The sequence below is a fragment of the Lepidochelys kempii genome, chromosome 1 (assembly GCF_965140265.1).
Source record: "Lepidochelys kempii isolate rLepKem1 chromosome 1, rLepKem1.hap2, whole genome shotgun sequence".
NCBI lineage: Eukaryota > Metazoa > Chordata > Testudines > Cheloniidae > Lepidochelys > Lepidochelys kempii.
In genome coordinates, this window is record NC_133256.1 from 180301937 (window position 1) to 180319111 (window position 17175).

The window sequence follows — 17175 nt, forward strand, 5'->3', positions numbered from 1 at the left end:
AAACCTCCAGGGCCCCTTCCAATCTGCCCTGGAGGAAAATTCCTTCCCGAGCCCAAATATGGCAATCAGGGTGTCAAGCGACCAAAAAAATTAATTGCGATTAATCGCACGGTTAAATAAATGATATTCTATTATTGTGTAAATATTTTTGGATGTTTTCTACTTTTTCAAATATATTGACTTCAGTTACAACACAGAATACAAAGTGTACAGTGATCACCTTATATTTACTTGATTACAAGTATTTGCACTGTAAAAAAAACCACAGAAATAGTATTTTTCAATTCACCTAATACAAGTACTGTAGTGTAATCTCTATCATTAAAGTTGAACTTAAAAATGTAGAATTATGTACAAAAACAATGAATTCAAAAATTAAAACAATGTAAAATTTTAGAGACTGCAAGTCCACTTAGTCCTACTTCTTGTTAAGCCAATCGCTCAGACAAACACATTTGTTTACATTTACGGGAGACACTACAGCCTGCTTTGTGTTTACGTCACCTGCAAGTGAGAACAAAGGGTTCGCATGGCACTGTTGTAGTTGGAATCGCAAGATATTAATGTGCCAGATGCACTAAAGATTCATATGTGCCTTCATACTTCAACCACCATTCTAGGGGATATGCATCCATGCCGACGACGGGTTCTGCTCGATAAGATTCCAAAGCAGTGCGAACCGATACATGTTCATTTTCATTATCTGAGTCAAATGCCAGCATTACAAGGTTGATTTTCCCTTTTGGTGGTTCAGGTTCTGTACTTTCCGCATTGGAGTGTTGCTCTTTTAAAACTTCTGAAAGCATGGTTTTACACCTTGTCCCTCTCAGATTTTGGAAGGCACTTCAGATTCTTAAACCTTGGGTCGAGTGTTGTAGCTATCTTTAAAAATCTCACATTGGTACCTTTTTGCTTTTAGTCAGCTCTGCAGTGAAAGCGTTCTTAAAATCAACAACATGTGCTGGGGGCATCACTCGAGACTACTATAACATGAAATATATAGCAGAATGTGGGTAAAACAGAGCAGGGGACAAATATTTGCACTGTAAAAATGATAAAAGAAATAGTATTTTTCAATTCAGCTAATACAAGTACTATAATGCAATCTCTTTATTGTGAAATTATTATTTCATTACTATTTATAATTATTATTTCATTATTATTTACAAATGTAAATTTTTTTTTGTTAGGTAACTGCACTCAAAAACAAACCAATGTAAAACTTTAGATCCTACAAGTCCAATCAATCCTGCTTCTTGTTCAGCCAACCACTAAGACAAACAAGTTTGTTTACATTTATGGGAGAATGCTCTCTGCTTCTTATTTACAATGCCACCTGAAAGTGAGAACAGGGTGTTCATATGGCACTTTTGTAGCCAACATTGCAAGGTATTATGTGCCAGGTAAGCTAAATATTCATATGCCCCTTCATGCTTCAGCCACCATTCCAGAGGAGATGTTTCCATGCTGACAGTGCTTGTTAAAAAAAATCATGTGTTAATTAAATTTATGACAACTTCTTGGGGGGAGAATTGTATATCTCCTGCTCTGTTTCACCTCTATTCTACCATATATTTTGTGTTACGGCAGTCTTGAATGACAACCCAGCACATGTTGCTGAATTTAAGAACACTTTCACTGCAGATCTGACAAAACGTAAAAAGGTACCAATTTGAGATTTCTAAAAATAGCTACAGCACTAGACCCAAAATTTAAGAATCTGAAGTGCCTTCTAAAATCTGAGAGGTACAACTGTTGAGGATGCTTTCAGAAGTCTTAAGAGCAACACTCTGATGTGGTAACTACAGAACCCGAACCACCAAAAAAGAAAATCAACTTTCTAGTGGTGGCTTCTGACTCTGATGATGAAAATGAACAGGCATCAGTCTGCACTGCTTTAGATCATTACTGAGCAGAACCAGTCATCAGCATGGACATATTTCCTCTAAAATGGTGGGTGAAGCATGAAGGGACATATGAATCTTTAACACATCTGGCACAAATATCTTGCCATGTCAGCTACACAGTGCCATGGGAACGCCAGTTCTCACTTTCAGGTGACATTGTAAACACAAAGCAGGCTGTACTGTCTCCCGTAAATGTAAACAAACTTGTTTGTCTGAGCGATTGGCTGAACAAGAAATAGGACTGAGTGGACTTCTAGGCTCTGACGTTTCACAGTTTTATTTTCAAGTACATTTTTTGGTATATAATGCTACATTTATAAGTTGCACTTTCATGATAAAGAGATTGCACTACAATACTTGTATCAGCTGAATTGAAAAATACTATTTCCTTTGTTTCTTTTTTAGTGCAAATATTTGTAATAAAAATATAAAGTGAGCACTGTACAATTTGTATTTTGTGTTGTAACTGAAATCAATATATTTGAAAATGTAGTAAATGTCCAAAAATATTTAAATAAATGATATTTTGTTATTGTTTAAAGGCGCTATTAATTGCATAATTAATTGTGATTATTTTTTTCAACTACTTGACAGCCCCACTTTTCAAAATGAGAATGAGAATACCAAAATGGAAAATTCTTTCAAAATACTTACTGAAGTCGCCAGTAAGAAACACTCCTTCTGCCCCTGGAGCCCACTCTTTGCAATATAGTCCGCCATCCACAAGTTGATTGACTCCAAAGGTTTTGTAACTTTTTGAAAATTTATCAAGGCCGCCTTCATTTTCTTCAATGTTCCTCAATCGGTCATGAAACAGGGTATACCTTTCAAACAACAACATTAAATACATTTTAGAAAATTTAGTGAACATGTTACTTATAGTAGGTACTCATAGCTACACATGGCACGTACTTATTTTAATGCATACACACATGTATTTTCGATTAGGCAGAGTATAGTGGCATCCTCAGACTATGGTACTATACATCCCTTTGTGTATTACCCCCATTCCCCCCCAAACAAAGCAGATATTTACTTCATGCACTTGAACTTATCTTACCAATATTCTGATACAGCACAAGGTTTACAGTACAAAAACGTCAGCCTCGCTTCCACCTACAGTAGGGGTAGTCAATAGGTGGACCGTGGTCCAAATCCAGACCACCAGATGCTTTTGAATGGACCCAAATTTTTATTTTTTTTATTTTTTTTTTTATTATTATTTTCTCTGGGGTCTGGACCTTGACTATACCTTGACCAAAAAATTTGGACCTTGACAAAAAATAATTGACTACCCCTGGCCCACAGTTTCTTCACTTTACAGCAACAGCCTGTGGTTTAAGCCTACACACTGAAACTTGTGATTGACAGTCCAGAAGCCATAAGGTTATTAAACAATAAAAGGAGAACTTCACTCACACTAAGCAGCCTTGAAATTTTCCTCATGTGGCCTATAACCAATAATAGGATATAGGAAGATATCCTATAGGTTTGAAAATTTCTACTGCAAGCACTATAAATACAATAGGATCTTAATTAAGCTTAGCATCCCACAGGTCATGGCCAGCGGCAGTGCAAGACATAGGCAAGAGCCTTTTAATACCAGAAATATTTGAGAGCTACTGGACAAAGAAATAGTACTAGGTGGTTGCAGGTTATGTGAACTTTGTTCAATTCCTCCAATTACTCCCACTGAAGACTAGTAATGCCAGAATACCATCAACGTCCAAGCCTTGAAGTGATTACTTTGATGTTGATGGCAGATTCTGCCACCCTTACCCTGAGTAGTCTCACAGTTTTCAGGACTTAAGAGGTCAAGTGTGAATAAGAGCAACAGAATCAGGCTCTTACAACTTGAAATAGTTCTCACACGGATTGCAACCACTTAGCCTTCCCCCACACACTCCAGTATTCAGATAGATGGTAGTTTGCTAATAAGTCCAAAAACAGTCAGGCAACCCTATTGTATGTTGACGCTTACATCCAACCACAAAATTGTCTACTCATCTGCCAAATTCCAATCTACTGTGTTATCTACAAAACTAAAATGCCAGAAATATGCTGTCTCCAAAATTTATTTATGCCAGTACACTTAAAGCTACACCCCATCCTCCATAACCCCCCCCACCCTCAAATAATGTTAAGGTACTATTTTTTTTTTCTTTGACAGCAAGGAAAAAATAGAGAATGGCAGCATGGTATAATGCTGAGTTTTATTAAAGATATCCACTTTGAGAGTCATTCATTCAAAAGGGACCATCAGTCATAGTGACAACTAAGATATTACACCTTGAAGAAATGTCAACATCTGGACACCATTCTGAGATTAATTTAAAGTTCTGATTCAGAATTGGTCTCTTCAGTGGCAGAGAATTTGTGATAGAAAGGTTCAAGATGTCCCATTTTTTGGTTATTTCAATTGAAAACAGGCTTATGTTTACAGAGTTTTATTATTTTCTTAAGATTAATCTACCCAACAGCTTTTATTATGAAGACAGATATTCACCGTGAAACCGCTGTGTGACTCAAAAGAGGGAAGCCCCAGGATATACTAAACAATATACTCATACCTCCCTAATGCCCATCCCCTAGTATCACTTCTGTAAATTTGCTCATGGGTGTCATGCCTCAAAACTGGGTCATGTTTCCTGCACCGTCTAAGATCAATTTCATTTACAGTGCTATAGACAGCACAATGTGTCTTACAGGCCTCTGTATATAAAGTTGTCATTTTCAAGAAAAAAAATGTACACCAGTTAATTTTAAAAACTTTTTTACAATTTTATTTGCATGCATTACATATGTCAAAACACAAGTGTAGAAAAGACTTATAAAAAAAAGTTAAGAGAAAGGTTAAACACACTAGTAAAGAGCAACTCACTGAAACTTGCCTCAGAAGTTCAACATCTGACATTTGGCAAGATTATTCCATTATCTACGGGATCTCCTTGCAAGTAGAAGGAGCATTCCATTGGTTATAGATATTATATACTGCATATATACATTTTTAGTTTGCTATACAACAGCATACTGAATGTGCCACACTGCAGTCTTAAGGCACACAGAAACCACCCGAAAAGAGCTGTATTCAACATTTATTGTTTTTAAAAAGTTATACTGCAGTAGCACCCAGAGGCCCTGGGATCCACTAGAAGGCATACGAACTGAACGAGGCAGTCCCCTGCCTTGAGGACGCCCTAATGAGGTCAGTTGGAGTTTTATCATTGACTTTAAATAGAGCCAGGATTTCATTTCAAGAGTATCTATACATATACATATATACACACACACACACACCCCAGAAAAAAGGGTTACCTACCTTTCATAACTGTTGATCTTCGAGATGTGTTGCTTATGTCCATTCCATGTTAGGTGAACGCCCACGTGCATGGTGGGAGATTTTTGCCTTAGCAGTACTTATAGGGACAGCTGTGGGGCCCTCTGGAGTGCCGCACTCGTGTGGCATCACCACCCTCTCTGCTCCTTCTTGCCAACTCCGACAGAGGGGCAGGAGGGTGGGTAATGGAATGGACAGGAGCAAAACATCTCGAAGAACAGTTATGAAAGGTAGGTAACCCTTTTTTCTTCTTCAAGTGCTTGCTCATGTCAATTCCATTTTAGGCAACTCACAAGCAGAATCAATGGAGGTGGGCTCACAGTTCACAGTCTCGCAGCTTGCAGCACTGCTCTGCCAAACCCAGCATTGTCTCGAGCCTGCTGGGCCAGCGCACAGTGCTACGCATACATGTGGACGGATGACCACGTCACAGCCCAACGGATATCTCTGATTGGCACCTGCGCCAGGAAGGCAACTGACGACACCTGTGCCCTAATTGATTGAGCTGTCACGATCACTGGCAGATGCATCCTTGCCAGCTCATAGCAGTAGCGGATACAGGCCGTGATCCAAGACGAGATTCTCTGGGTTGACACTTGGCACCCTTTCATCCTGTCAGCTACAGCAACAAACAACTGTGTTGACTTAGAGAATGGCTTCGTTCTATCAATGTAGAAGGCCAGCGCGCATCTGACGTTCAAGTTATGCAAACTGCGCTCCTCATCCATTACATGAGGCTTTGGACAAAGAACCGGTAAGTAAACATCTTGACCCGTGTGTAACTGGGAGATGACCTTGGGCAGAAAGGCTGGGTGCGGACCTTAGTCTTCTACAAGGATGTCTAGGGCGACTCTGGCATGAGCACCCTAATCTCGGACACCCTACGGGCTGAAGTTATAGCAACCAAGAAAGACCTTCCAGGAGAGAGGCAGGAGGGAGCAGGAAGGCAAAGGTTCAAAGGGGCTGGGGGGGCCATGAGCCTGGACAGCACAAGATTCAGGTCCCAAGTGGGGTGTGGGGGGGAAACCGGGTCTCAGACATGGAGGTAAAGGCACTCCAAACCCTTCAGGAAACGCCCCATCATGGTCTCAAAGCGGAGGATGGAACATCGAAATAGCCTCTGGGTCTACCTTGATTGAAGATAGCGACAGACCCTGGTGCTCAAGATGCAGTAAATAGTCCAGGATGTCCTGCAGCGGGGTCTCATCCGTGTGAATGTGTTGGTCCATGGCCCAACACATTAACAGCTTCCACTTTGCCACATATGCAGCCCTGGTGGACAATTTTCTGCTGCTCAGCAAAACCTGCTTGACATCAGTGGAACAGCCCCGTTCTTCCACACTGAGCCACGCAGCAGACAAGCCGACAAGTGCAGCAACTTCAGGTTTGGGGGTAGCAGGTTGCCATGGTTCTCAGACAGCAAATCTGGACTATGAGGTAGCTGCAGCAGGGTGGTTGATGACAGACTCAGCAGCATGCCGAACCAGTGGTGACGAGACTACGCCAGGGCTATGATGACCATTGCTTTGTCTTGCTTTATCTTGAGCAGGACTCCGGATTAACAGCACTGGCAGCATACATCAGTGCTCCCGAGCACAGAATGAGGAAGGTGTCCAAAAAGGGGCTCTTATCCCTGCCTGCAGAGAACAGAACACATGGCACTTCCTGTTCTGTCTGGACACGAACAGGTCCACTTGGGGAGACTCCCACCTGTGAAAGATTAGGGTGATCACCTCCAGATGGAGCGACAACTCATCGCAAGATGAGAAGGTACTGCTGAGATGATCTGCCATGACATTCTTGGCTCCAGGCAGCTACCAGATGAATGGCGGGTCTCACACAAGTCCCAGAGGCTGAGCACTTCCCAACAAAGGGCTAAGGACCTGGCTCTGCCCTGCGTGATGATGTAGAACATCGCAGCTGTATTGTTTGTCAGGACAATCATCACCCTGCCCTTCAGGTGGGGCAAGAACACCTAGCAGGCCAGGCAAACCGCTCTGAGCTCCCTGACATTGATATGAAGGGCCAGATCACTGTGTAGCCAGAGGCTCTGGGTGCTAAGCTCACAAAGATGAGCTCTCCAGCTCAAGTTCAATGCATCTGAAACCAGGGTAACGATGGATAAGGGGTCACAAAGGGAACCCCTTGTAGCATGGACTCTGGATCCAGCCACCAGTCCAAGGATGATAGGATGTGGCTTGGTACCATGACCACCCTGTCCAGGGCATGCCTGCTGGGGATATAGACTGTGGCCAGCCATACCTGAAAAGGTTGTAAATGAAGAGGGACATGGCTGACCACATATGTGCATGCGGCCATGTGGTCCATCAGTTGCAGTCACATGTGGGCTGTGCTAAGAGAATGGCTCTTCATGTGGGAAAGAAGTCAGACATGGCCTGGAAGCATGCTTCTGGAACCTGGCTCACGTGGAGTTGAGAACTGCTCCAATAAATTGTGTGTTCGACTGGCGCTAACATGGACTTTACTGTGAGTATCAACAGGCCCAGATTGTTGGAGATTGCTCACATCAGGTCAATGCTCTGTTGGACCTGCTCTGGAGAGCTACCCTCGACGAGGCAGTTGTCAAGATATGGGAAGATCTAGACCCCCAAATATCTCAGGTAAGCCACTACCAGCACCATGCATTTAGTGAACCATGCATTTAGTGCCAAGCCTGCCCATTAGTACAAGGTGTGGAGAATTTAATGTGGGAACTGGAAATGGCATCCAAACTAGTCTCAAATTAGATGGGAGCAATTTTTAATCCCCCACTGAGCTGGCCTGTACTCAAAACATACTCATTCCTATTTCAAAGATTGTGTAGCTCATTAGCAGTGCCTTGACACACTGTTATCCCAGTGAGATCGAGACTTGCTTTGTCAAGATCTGGTTTTTGCATTTCAAACACAAAGATCCATTCTCTTCACACTCTAGTAAGACCTCTCTTGCTGTGACTGTCTGTACGCCTATGTTCACCCCTTTTACATTACCATGCCACGTTCTATAAAAAGCATACTGTGTAGGTAGCATTTGAAAACTCATGATTATTGTCCAAGTAAAATGAGACAATACTGTATGTAAAAATATCCGATTCCACTGTACTTTACCAAGGCTTGTTCCACCATGTTCTGGAGGGCAGTCACCAACAAGTTCCCCAGAGACAAAAGGCTAGCCAATGCCTCAGCCAGGTGTCTAGGGGATCAAAGGGACCATCATCTGATTAAATGGCCACTCTTACATGGAGGGGCGAGGGTGGCGCAAATCTATATTTTGACAAAGACCCAGGTCCTCTGGTCGCACAGACTGTCTCCTGAACATCAGCTGGAAATGATTCTTGTGCAAGAGGAGAGGACAGACACCCCAAATCATATCTCCCTTGCTCTCTACCCATGGCATCAACAACAGCAGAGGAACAAAAAGCAGCATTGGACTAGGGGGGAGATCCTGACAGAGAGTTCCTGCAGTTTTACTGGTTGAACCATGTGGGGAGAGAGACCTTTGCTTTGTATTCGCTTAGCTTGTTAAATTAGTTGTTAGTCACATTTTACCTTTTATTTCCTTGAAACCAATTCTGACTTGTATGCCTCATTACTGGTCACTTTAAAAATCTCCCTTTCCATAGTTAATACATTTGTTTTGTTGTTTTAGCTAAATCAGTGTGTTTGGATTGAAATGTTTGGGAAACTCCATTTGGGATAACTGGATTTGTACATATTTTCTGCTAATAAATGACAGACTTTGCATGAGCCTGTATCATCCAGGATAGTGCAGGCCAGTACAAGATGCACATTTTTGTTGGCAAGTCCGGGACTTAGTTTGCTGGTGTTGCTCTGTTATGTAATTCATGAGTGTCTGTACTCATACACGGTAGCTAGTAGCAGGCATTTGCCTGGGATTGGTGAGTATCCGAGTGTGTGTTTGCTGGGAGGGCAGTGTGAAAGCCTGAGTGAGTGCCTGATTGGGCGGTAGCCTGCAGGGGGCGGGCATTGGGGCTGTCTGTTTGTTTCAGGGAAGCCTGGCTGTTTAAAAATAGCCAGAGCTCTGCAAACCAGCTGAGCGGGGGCGAACCAGCTGAGCAGCGGGGAACAGCAGAGCAGCACACAGCAGGAGTTTGCCTGGAGTGAGCCCAGTGAGGCTTACATCTTGCAAACTTCTCTGAGGAAGCTCATATAGGAAGGTGATATGGAAGCGGGAGTGGGGGGGTTCAGCTGTTGTGACCTGCACTGGATGTGCCATGTTTGTCTTTCTTCCACAGGACAGAAGCGACTGTCTGTACAAAGTGCAAGCTGGTCACCATATTGGAAGAGAAGATCGAAGGTCTGGAGCAACAGATAACGACCCTGCGTTGCATACGAGAATCTGAGGATTTTCTGGACAAAAAAGTCAGGATATGCTTCTACGGGCACAAAGCTCTAAAGATTTAGAGCAGGTTGCACAGCAGAGCCAAGAGGCCAGTGAAGAAGCTTGGCAACATGTGACCTCAGAAGAAGGGGGAATGTCCGGGTTCCAGCAACGCGGACACAGGTAACTAACTGCTTTCACTTCTCTCCACAAGTACCATTGCGGAGAGTGGACCAGATGATATGTCTGGGGGGAGAAAGCAGAAGGAGACTCCGCTGGTTGGAAGGCATGAGATGCACTGTCCTGAGGTTGGGGGTTCCATGACCACCACTCCCAAGAGAAGGAGGCGGGTGGTGGTGGTCGGAGACTCTCTCCTCCGGGGGACTGAGTCATCCATCTGCTGCCCTGACCGGGAAAACCGAGTAATCTGCTGCTTACTAGGGGCTAAGATTTGCGATGTGACAGAGAGACTGCCGAGACTCATCAAGCCCTCGGATCGCTACCCCTTCCTGCTTCTCCACGTGGGCACCAATGATACTGCCAAGAATGACCTTGAGCGGATCACTGCGGACTACGTGGCTCTGGGAAGAAGGATAAAGGAGTTTGAGGCGCAAGTGGTGTTCTCGTCCATTCTCCCCGTGGAAGGAAAAGGCCTGGGGAGGGACCGTCAAATTGTGGAAGTCAACAAATGGCTACGCAGGTGGTGTCTGAGAGAAGGCTTTGGATTCTTTGTCCATAGGATGGTGTTCCATGAAGGAGGAGTGCTGGGCAGAGACGGGCTCCACCTTACGAAGAGAGGGAAGAGCATCTTTGCGAGCAGGCTGGCTAACCTAGTGAGGAGGGCTTTAAACTAGGTTCACCGGGGGAAGGAGACCAAAGCCCTGAGGTAAGTGGGAAAGCAGGATACCGGGAGGAAGCACAGGCAGGAACGTCTGGGAGGGGAGGGCTCCTGCCTCACACTGAGAATGAGGGGCAATGAGCAGGTTCTCTCAAGTGCTTATATACAAATGCACAAAGCCTTGGAAACAAGCCGAGAGAACTGGAGGTCCTAGTGATGTCAAGGAATTATGACGTGATTGGAATAACAGAGACTTGGTGGGATAACTCACATGACTGGAGTACTGTCATGGATGGATATAAACTGTTCAGGAAGGACAGGCAGGGCAGAAAAGGTGGGGGAGTAGCACTGTATGTAAGGGAGCAGTATGACTGCTCAGAGCTCCGGTACGAAACTGCAGAAAAACCTGAGTGTCTCTGGATTAAGTTTAGAAGTGTGAGCAGCAAGAGTGATGTCGTGGTGGGAGTCTGCTATAGACCACTGGACCAGGGGGATGAGGTGGATGAGGCTTTCTTCTGGCAACTCGCAGAAGCTACTAGATCGCACGCCCTGGTTCTCATGGGTGACTTTAATCTTCCTGATATCTGCTGGGAGAGCAATACAGCGGTGCATAGACAATCCAGGAAGTTTTTGGAAAGCGTAGGGGACAATTTCCTGGTGCAAGTGCTAGCGGAGCCAACTGGGGGGGGAGCTTTTCTTGACCTGCTGCTCACAAACCGGGAAGAATTAGTGGGGGAAGCAAAAATGGATGGGAACCTGGGAGGCAGTGACCATGAGTTGGTTGAGTTCAGGAACCTGACACAGGGAAGCAAGGTAAGCAGCAGGATACCAACCCTGGACTTCAGAAAAGCAGACTTTGACTCCCTCAGAGAACGGATGGGTAGGATCCCCTGGGGGACTAACATGAAGGGGAAAGGAGTCCAGGAGAGCTGGCGGTATTTCAAGGAATCCCTGTTGAGGTTACAGGGACAAACCATCCCGATGTGTCAAAAGAATAGTAAATATGGCAGGCGACCAGCTTGGCTTAACAGTGAAATCCTAGCGGAACTTAAACATAAAAAAGAAGCTTACAAGAAGTGGAAGGTTGGACATATGACCAGGGAAGAGTATAAAAATATTGCTCAGGCATGTAGGAATGAAATCAGGAGGGCCAAATTGCACCTGGAGCTGCAGCTAGCAAGAGATGTCAAGAGTAACAAGAAAGGTTTCTTCAGGTATGTTGGCAACAAGAAGAAAGCCAAGGAAAGTGTGGGCCCCTTACTGAATGAGGGAGGCAACCTAGTGACAGAGGATGTGGAAAAAGCTAATGTACTCAATGCTTTTTTTGCCTCTGTCTTCACTAACAAGATCAGCTCCCAGACTGCTGAACTGGGCATCACAGCATGGGGAATAGACAGCCAGCCCTCTGTGGAGAAAGAGGTGGTTAGGGACTATTTAGAAAAGCTGGACGTGCACAAGTCCATGGGGCTGGACGAGTTGCATCCGAGAGTACTAAAGGAATTGGCGGCTATGATTGCAGAGCCATTGGCCATTATCTTTGAAAACTCGTGGCAAACGGGGGAAGTCCCAGATGACTGGAAAAAGGTTAATGTAGTGCCCATCTTTAAAAAAGGGAAGGAGGAGGATCCTGGGAACTACAGGCCAGTCAGCCTCACCTCAGTCCCCGGAAAAATCATGGAGCAGGTCCTCAAAGAATCAATCCTGAAGCACTTGCATGAGAGGAAAGTGATCAGGAACAGTCAGCATGGATTCACCAAGGGAAGGTCATGCCTAACTAATCTAATTGCCTTCTATGATGAGATTACTGGTTTGGTGGATGAAGGGAAAGCAGTGGATGTATTGTTTCTTGACTTTAGCAAAGCTTTTGACACGGTCTCCCACAGTATTCTTGTCAGCAAGTTAAAGAAGCATGGGCTGGATGAATGTACTATAAGGTGGGTAGAAAATTGGCTAGATTGTCGGGCTCAACAGGTAGTGATCAATGGCTCCATGTCTAGTTGTCAGCCGGTGTCAAGCGGAGTGCCCCAAGGGTCGGTCCTGGGGCTGGTTTTGTTCAATATCTTCATAAATGATCTGGAAGATGGTGTGGATTGCACTCTCAGCAAATTTGCGGATGATACTAAACTAGGAGGAGTGGTAGATACGCTGGAGGGCAGGGATAGGATACAGAGGGACCTAGACAAATTGGAGGATTGGGCCAAAAGAAATCTGATGAGGTTCAATAAGGATAAGTGCAGGGTCCTGCACTTAGGACGGAAGAACCCAATGCACAGCTACAGACTAGGGACCGAATGGCTAGGCAGCAGTTCTGCGGAAAAGGACCTAGGGGTGACAGTGGACAAGAAGCTGGACATGAGTCAGCAGTGTGCCCTTGTTGCCAAGAAGGCCAACGGCATTTTGGGATGTATAAGTAGGGGCATAGCGAGCAGATCGAGGGACGTGATCGTCCCCCTCTATTTGACATTGGTGAGGCCTCATCTGGAGTATTGTGTCCAGTTTTGGGCCCCACACTACAAGAAGGATCTGAATAAATTGGAGAGAGTCCAGCAAAGGGCAACAAAAGTGATTCAGGATCTGGAACACATGACTTAGGCTGAGGGAACTGGGATTGTTTAATCTGCAGAAGAGAAGAATGAGGGGGGATTTGATAGCTGCTTTCAACTACCTGAGAAGATACCTGAGAGGTGGTTCCAGAGAGGATGGTTCTAGACTATTCTCAGTGGTAGAAGAGGACAGGACAAGGAGTAATGGTCTCAAGTTGCAGTGGGGGAGGTTTAGGTTGGATATTAGGAAAAACTTTTTCACTAGGAGGGTGGTGAAACACTGGAATGCGTTACCTAGGGAGGTGGTGGAATCTCCTTCCTTAGAAGTTTTTAAGGTCAGGCTTGACAAAGCCCTGGCTGGGATGATTTAATTGGGGATTGGTCCTGCTTTGAGCAGGGGGTTGGACTAGATGACCTCCTGAGGTCCCTTCCAACCCTGATATTCTATGATTTAGATGCTGGAGGCTGTGTGTGATTAGGCCAGGAGTGGTTGCTCTGACAGCCAAGCAGGGTAAAAGGCAGCCCAGATTGGAGCATTGAGGGGACACAGCTATCGGTCAGTCCAAATTGTACCCTGGGTAATGTCACAAAAGCTCACTAGCAAGACCTCTCAGCTTTCCCTTTTCAAATATATTCAATAGTAACCCTCAAACACACCCCATTAAGCAAAATACAAAATAAAAACAGTGTTAGCACAGCATCCAAATTCACTTCTAAAAATGTTTTACAATATAAAATGATTCTAACAATTAAGTTATTCCAGAACTCTCTCTCCAACATATTATCCCTCCATCCCAACCCCATCATGTTTTTTTAGCAGGATTTGAACTCAACCTTCAGCTCCCCAGCACAGACTTCTTCCACTTCACCAATAGCAGTAGCAGGTTGAAAGGGAAAGGTAGTCTGCCTGCCTCTGAGGATCAGGACAGAGAGGGAGACACCGCACTTGACTGACGTAGATAACCATTTGTTACTTAAGGTGTCAGCTACGAGGACTCCTGGATTCTATTCCTGGCTCTACTAGCTACAGACAGCCTAGACAAACATAACAATCTCCTTGCTTGAGTTATACACAGGAACTGAATCCAGGACCTCTAGATCCAAAAGCATTAGCCTCTATCACTTGAGCTAAAGGACCACGTCCATGGAGGTACTAGCAGATTCATAAGCTTCTATCTCACTGACCAAGTCACTAGAGAGGGACAAAGAGAATGCTGTCAGTTTCCAAAAGCCAGCACAGCATGGCAGAGTGGGAGAGACATAAGATAAGAAAGGCCATCCTGCATCAAACCAAAGGTGCATCTAGCCCCGTATCCTGTCTTCGGACAGTGGCCAATGTAACCTGCTCCAGAGGGGACGAACAGAACAGCTACTCATCAAGTGATCCATCCTGTCACCCATTCCCAGCTTCTGGCATCCCATCTCTGCTTGCAGTGACCAACCTTCCGGTTATCATCTTCAAAATGAGTTGAAGGTAATTGCCTGCCCCTAAGGGAGGGGTATATGCCTGGTTAATAAGGTCCGTGAAGTGCACGGAAATACTGAAAGCAGTCAGCAGAAGATCTGGGATTAGAACCCACGGACCTTTTGGCTTGTAGCTCACACAGTGTCTGTTTGAGAAAGTGTCACTCATGCTTTCATGTTACCAGTTGTGCAAGAAAGTGAGAAATGCATGAGATGTGCAAGACTTCTCAGGTCTGTTCCTGCTCCCGCTGCAATCCGTACTATATGAGGTCAAAACCGGATTGATTTTGAAAGGAAAAGAAATAGATACGATACTTATGTTGGAGCATGGCAAAAAGGCAGGATGAAGGTGTACCCGTTCACCAGTTCATTGCAAGGGGATTTACAATAGCAACAAAAAGGATGTGAACCACTCCAAGCCATTGAAATGCAATTTACTGCTGATGCTCCTTTACCATCATAGTGACAGTTCACCTATTTTGATCACTTATGTCTAGCCTTTACCTACACTTTGCCATATCTGCTGAAAGGTTTCATTTGTATTAAATAGCCACTTTATTCCTTTTAATCTCTACTTGTTTTTCCCCATTTTACTCACTCATCAAGTCCTATTCAATTCAGCTTATATATTTTAGAATAGGTGAACTAACATCCGTGCAGGAGTGTAACATATAAAGTTAACAGAAAAGATTAATGTTTAAATAACTTGCTTTAGAAGCACAAAGGTCAATGGCTGACTTTACACAGATCAGCCCATTGGAGGAGCCTGTTACTTTACTTTTCCAATGGTTTAAAAAATTGATATTTCACTCATTTCTGCAAAGATCCAAAGATGACTGTGTGGGGGTGAATGCGTCTTTTCCCTATTAGTTCTAGCTGCACTATTGAAGTCACTCCATATGCAAATACTTCACCTTTTCCTCTTCTTTGAGCTATTCATTGGAATGCCATGGAATCCATGGTGGTTTAACATTACATTCATCCCTTTATTGATCACCAGCAGGAAGCACCAATCTGGAATCAAAGTTAAAAGTTCAATACTTGCATAGATAGGAATGGGTATGTTTTATTTACTTTAAGAGTTCTGATGTCCCTTTTATGTTTTCAAATTCCAGTACATCATTTGTCATTTTCAATTGTTTAAATGAGGTACAAGGCCTTGTGAGCTGTTCTGAAAATTAAATGTTTAGTGTACAGTAAATCAGAATGGAAGCCTTGCATGGGGCACAGTTAATTAGGTCAAATTTGCGAGTGTGACAATTGTAAAAGCGACTTCTTCAGAAAACACAGCCTTGTAGCATCCCACTATAACTAACTGAAATTATTCTACATTTCCTCAGGAGTGCATTTAGATTTCTTTCAAATCCTGATCGGAAAAGCTCGTATATGAAGCATTTGAACTTCTGGATGCTGATAGTTATGTATGTTGATGAGTACAACCATTTGCTTCTACTTTATAGGATAATCTTTGACCCACAGGCTAAACAGATGAAATTAGTCTTCTATACCGTCAGGACAACTAGAAGGGAAACACTGGATGGAAATGACCAAATCCTGTAAATAAAGTCAGAGGCATCTTAATGCCTATTTCTGCAGCAGAAAGATACATGTCCATCCTAATTTTAACACACATTACTTGCATAGCAGTTAATTTGCTTCCATCTAAAATGAATCTAATGTCTTTATTGTTCCCCTATATATGCAATTTAAACCATCCCGACGGTCACTTCAGCCTTCAAGGTTTATTATGCCTTTCACCTTGAGGGAGTGTCTGCAGCTTCTTCAGCAGGTACAGCCTCTCAGTAGTACAAATAGAGCAGGCCAACAAAAGCCTATGGCGGGGCTAAGCAGATGCTGTATTTTAATTACCTTTCTTACCTCCTTTAAAAGTAGGGAAAATGTTTACTGCATTCTCCACATCTGCAAGCCAGTAACTAATTCTGCAGTAATAATGGAAGATACAAACTGGACACAAAAGTTTAAAGTTAGACAAATGAATTTATTTATACTATGGATAACTAATGAGCAATTGTTTTTTCTGCCTAAAGTTCTTCATACAGAACATATGATTTTTTTTTTAAAAAAAGTAAATTAAAAAAATGCAGTAACATGCAAGTTCCAGCACTGAAATACATCTTAATTTCCACAAATATGATTAAAAGAATCTAGAGTATCTGTAAAGATTAAATGATGATAATTACGAAGTTTTTCTTGACATTTGCAGTCAGCAGCTCCTAATTCTGGTAGAGATGTAAATACTAATAAGCAATTAGATCTAATAAGCAAGCAGTCTATTTTAATAATTTTTCAACAAGCAAACCATTGCTAACTTTAAAATTCTGGCACAGTGTTTTCTTAAACATGGAGTAAATTAGTTAAAACTAACCCTTTCCCTATTTTATTTTCTCATTAACATTTTACAATACTAATGACTGTACTGACAGCAATTTGGCAGTCAGTGCATCTTACAAGGTTTTTCAAGTTGCCAAACATCCACACTGTTAATCCAGAACTAAAAAGGTGAAAGTGATTGTGATTAGAAAAAAATTTAAATACGGACTGATTTTTTCCATAGGTCATTTCACTGATTTTTCTGATCAGACTCCAGTATTTGAGAGCTGAGTTAAAAATATTTTAAAATTTACCCTTCCCTAATATCAATTTCTGTCTACCAGAAGCCTAGAGAACTACTTACTAAGGCACCAATCCTGCAAAAATACATGCACATAAGCAACCCCATTTGCT

At 43.3% G+C, this 17175-nt stretch overlaps 1 protein-coding gene across 5 annotated transcripts in view; it reads right to left on the reverse strand.

Annotated features, from left to right (window-relative positions):
- Positions 1 to 17175, reverse strand: part of GBE1 (1,4-alpha-glucan branching enzyme 1) — a 303297-nt gene that overhangs the window by 235715 nt on the left and 50407 nt on the right. For 2 of the 5 annotated variants that reach the window (XM_073304014.1, XM_073304050.1), the window contains exon 2: positions 2562 to 2731. In XM_073304014.1, coding sequence (XP_073160115.1) covers positions 2562 to 2731 — 170 coding nt within the window. Of the gene's footprint in view, positions 1 to 2561; positions 2732 to 15344; positions 15445 to 16299; positions 16396 to 17175 lie in introns of all 5 variants that reach the window. The other 3 variants (XM_073304024.1, XM_073304043.1, XM_073304034.1) reach the window with 3 other exon arrangements.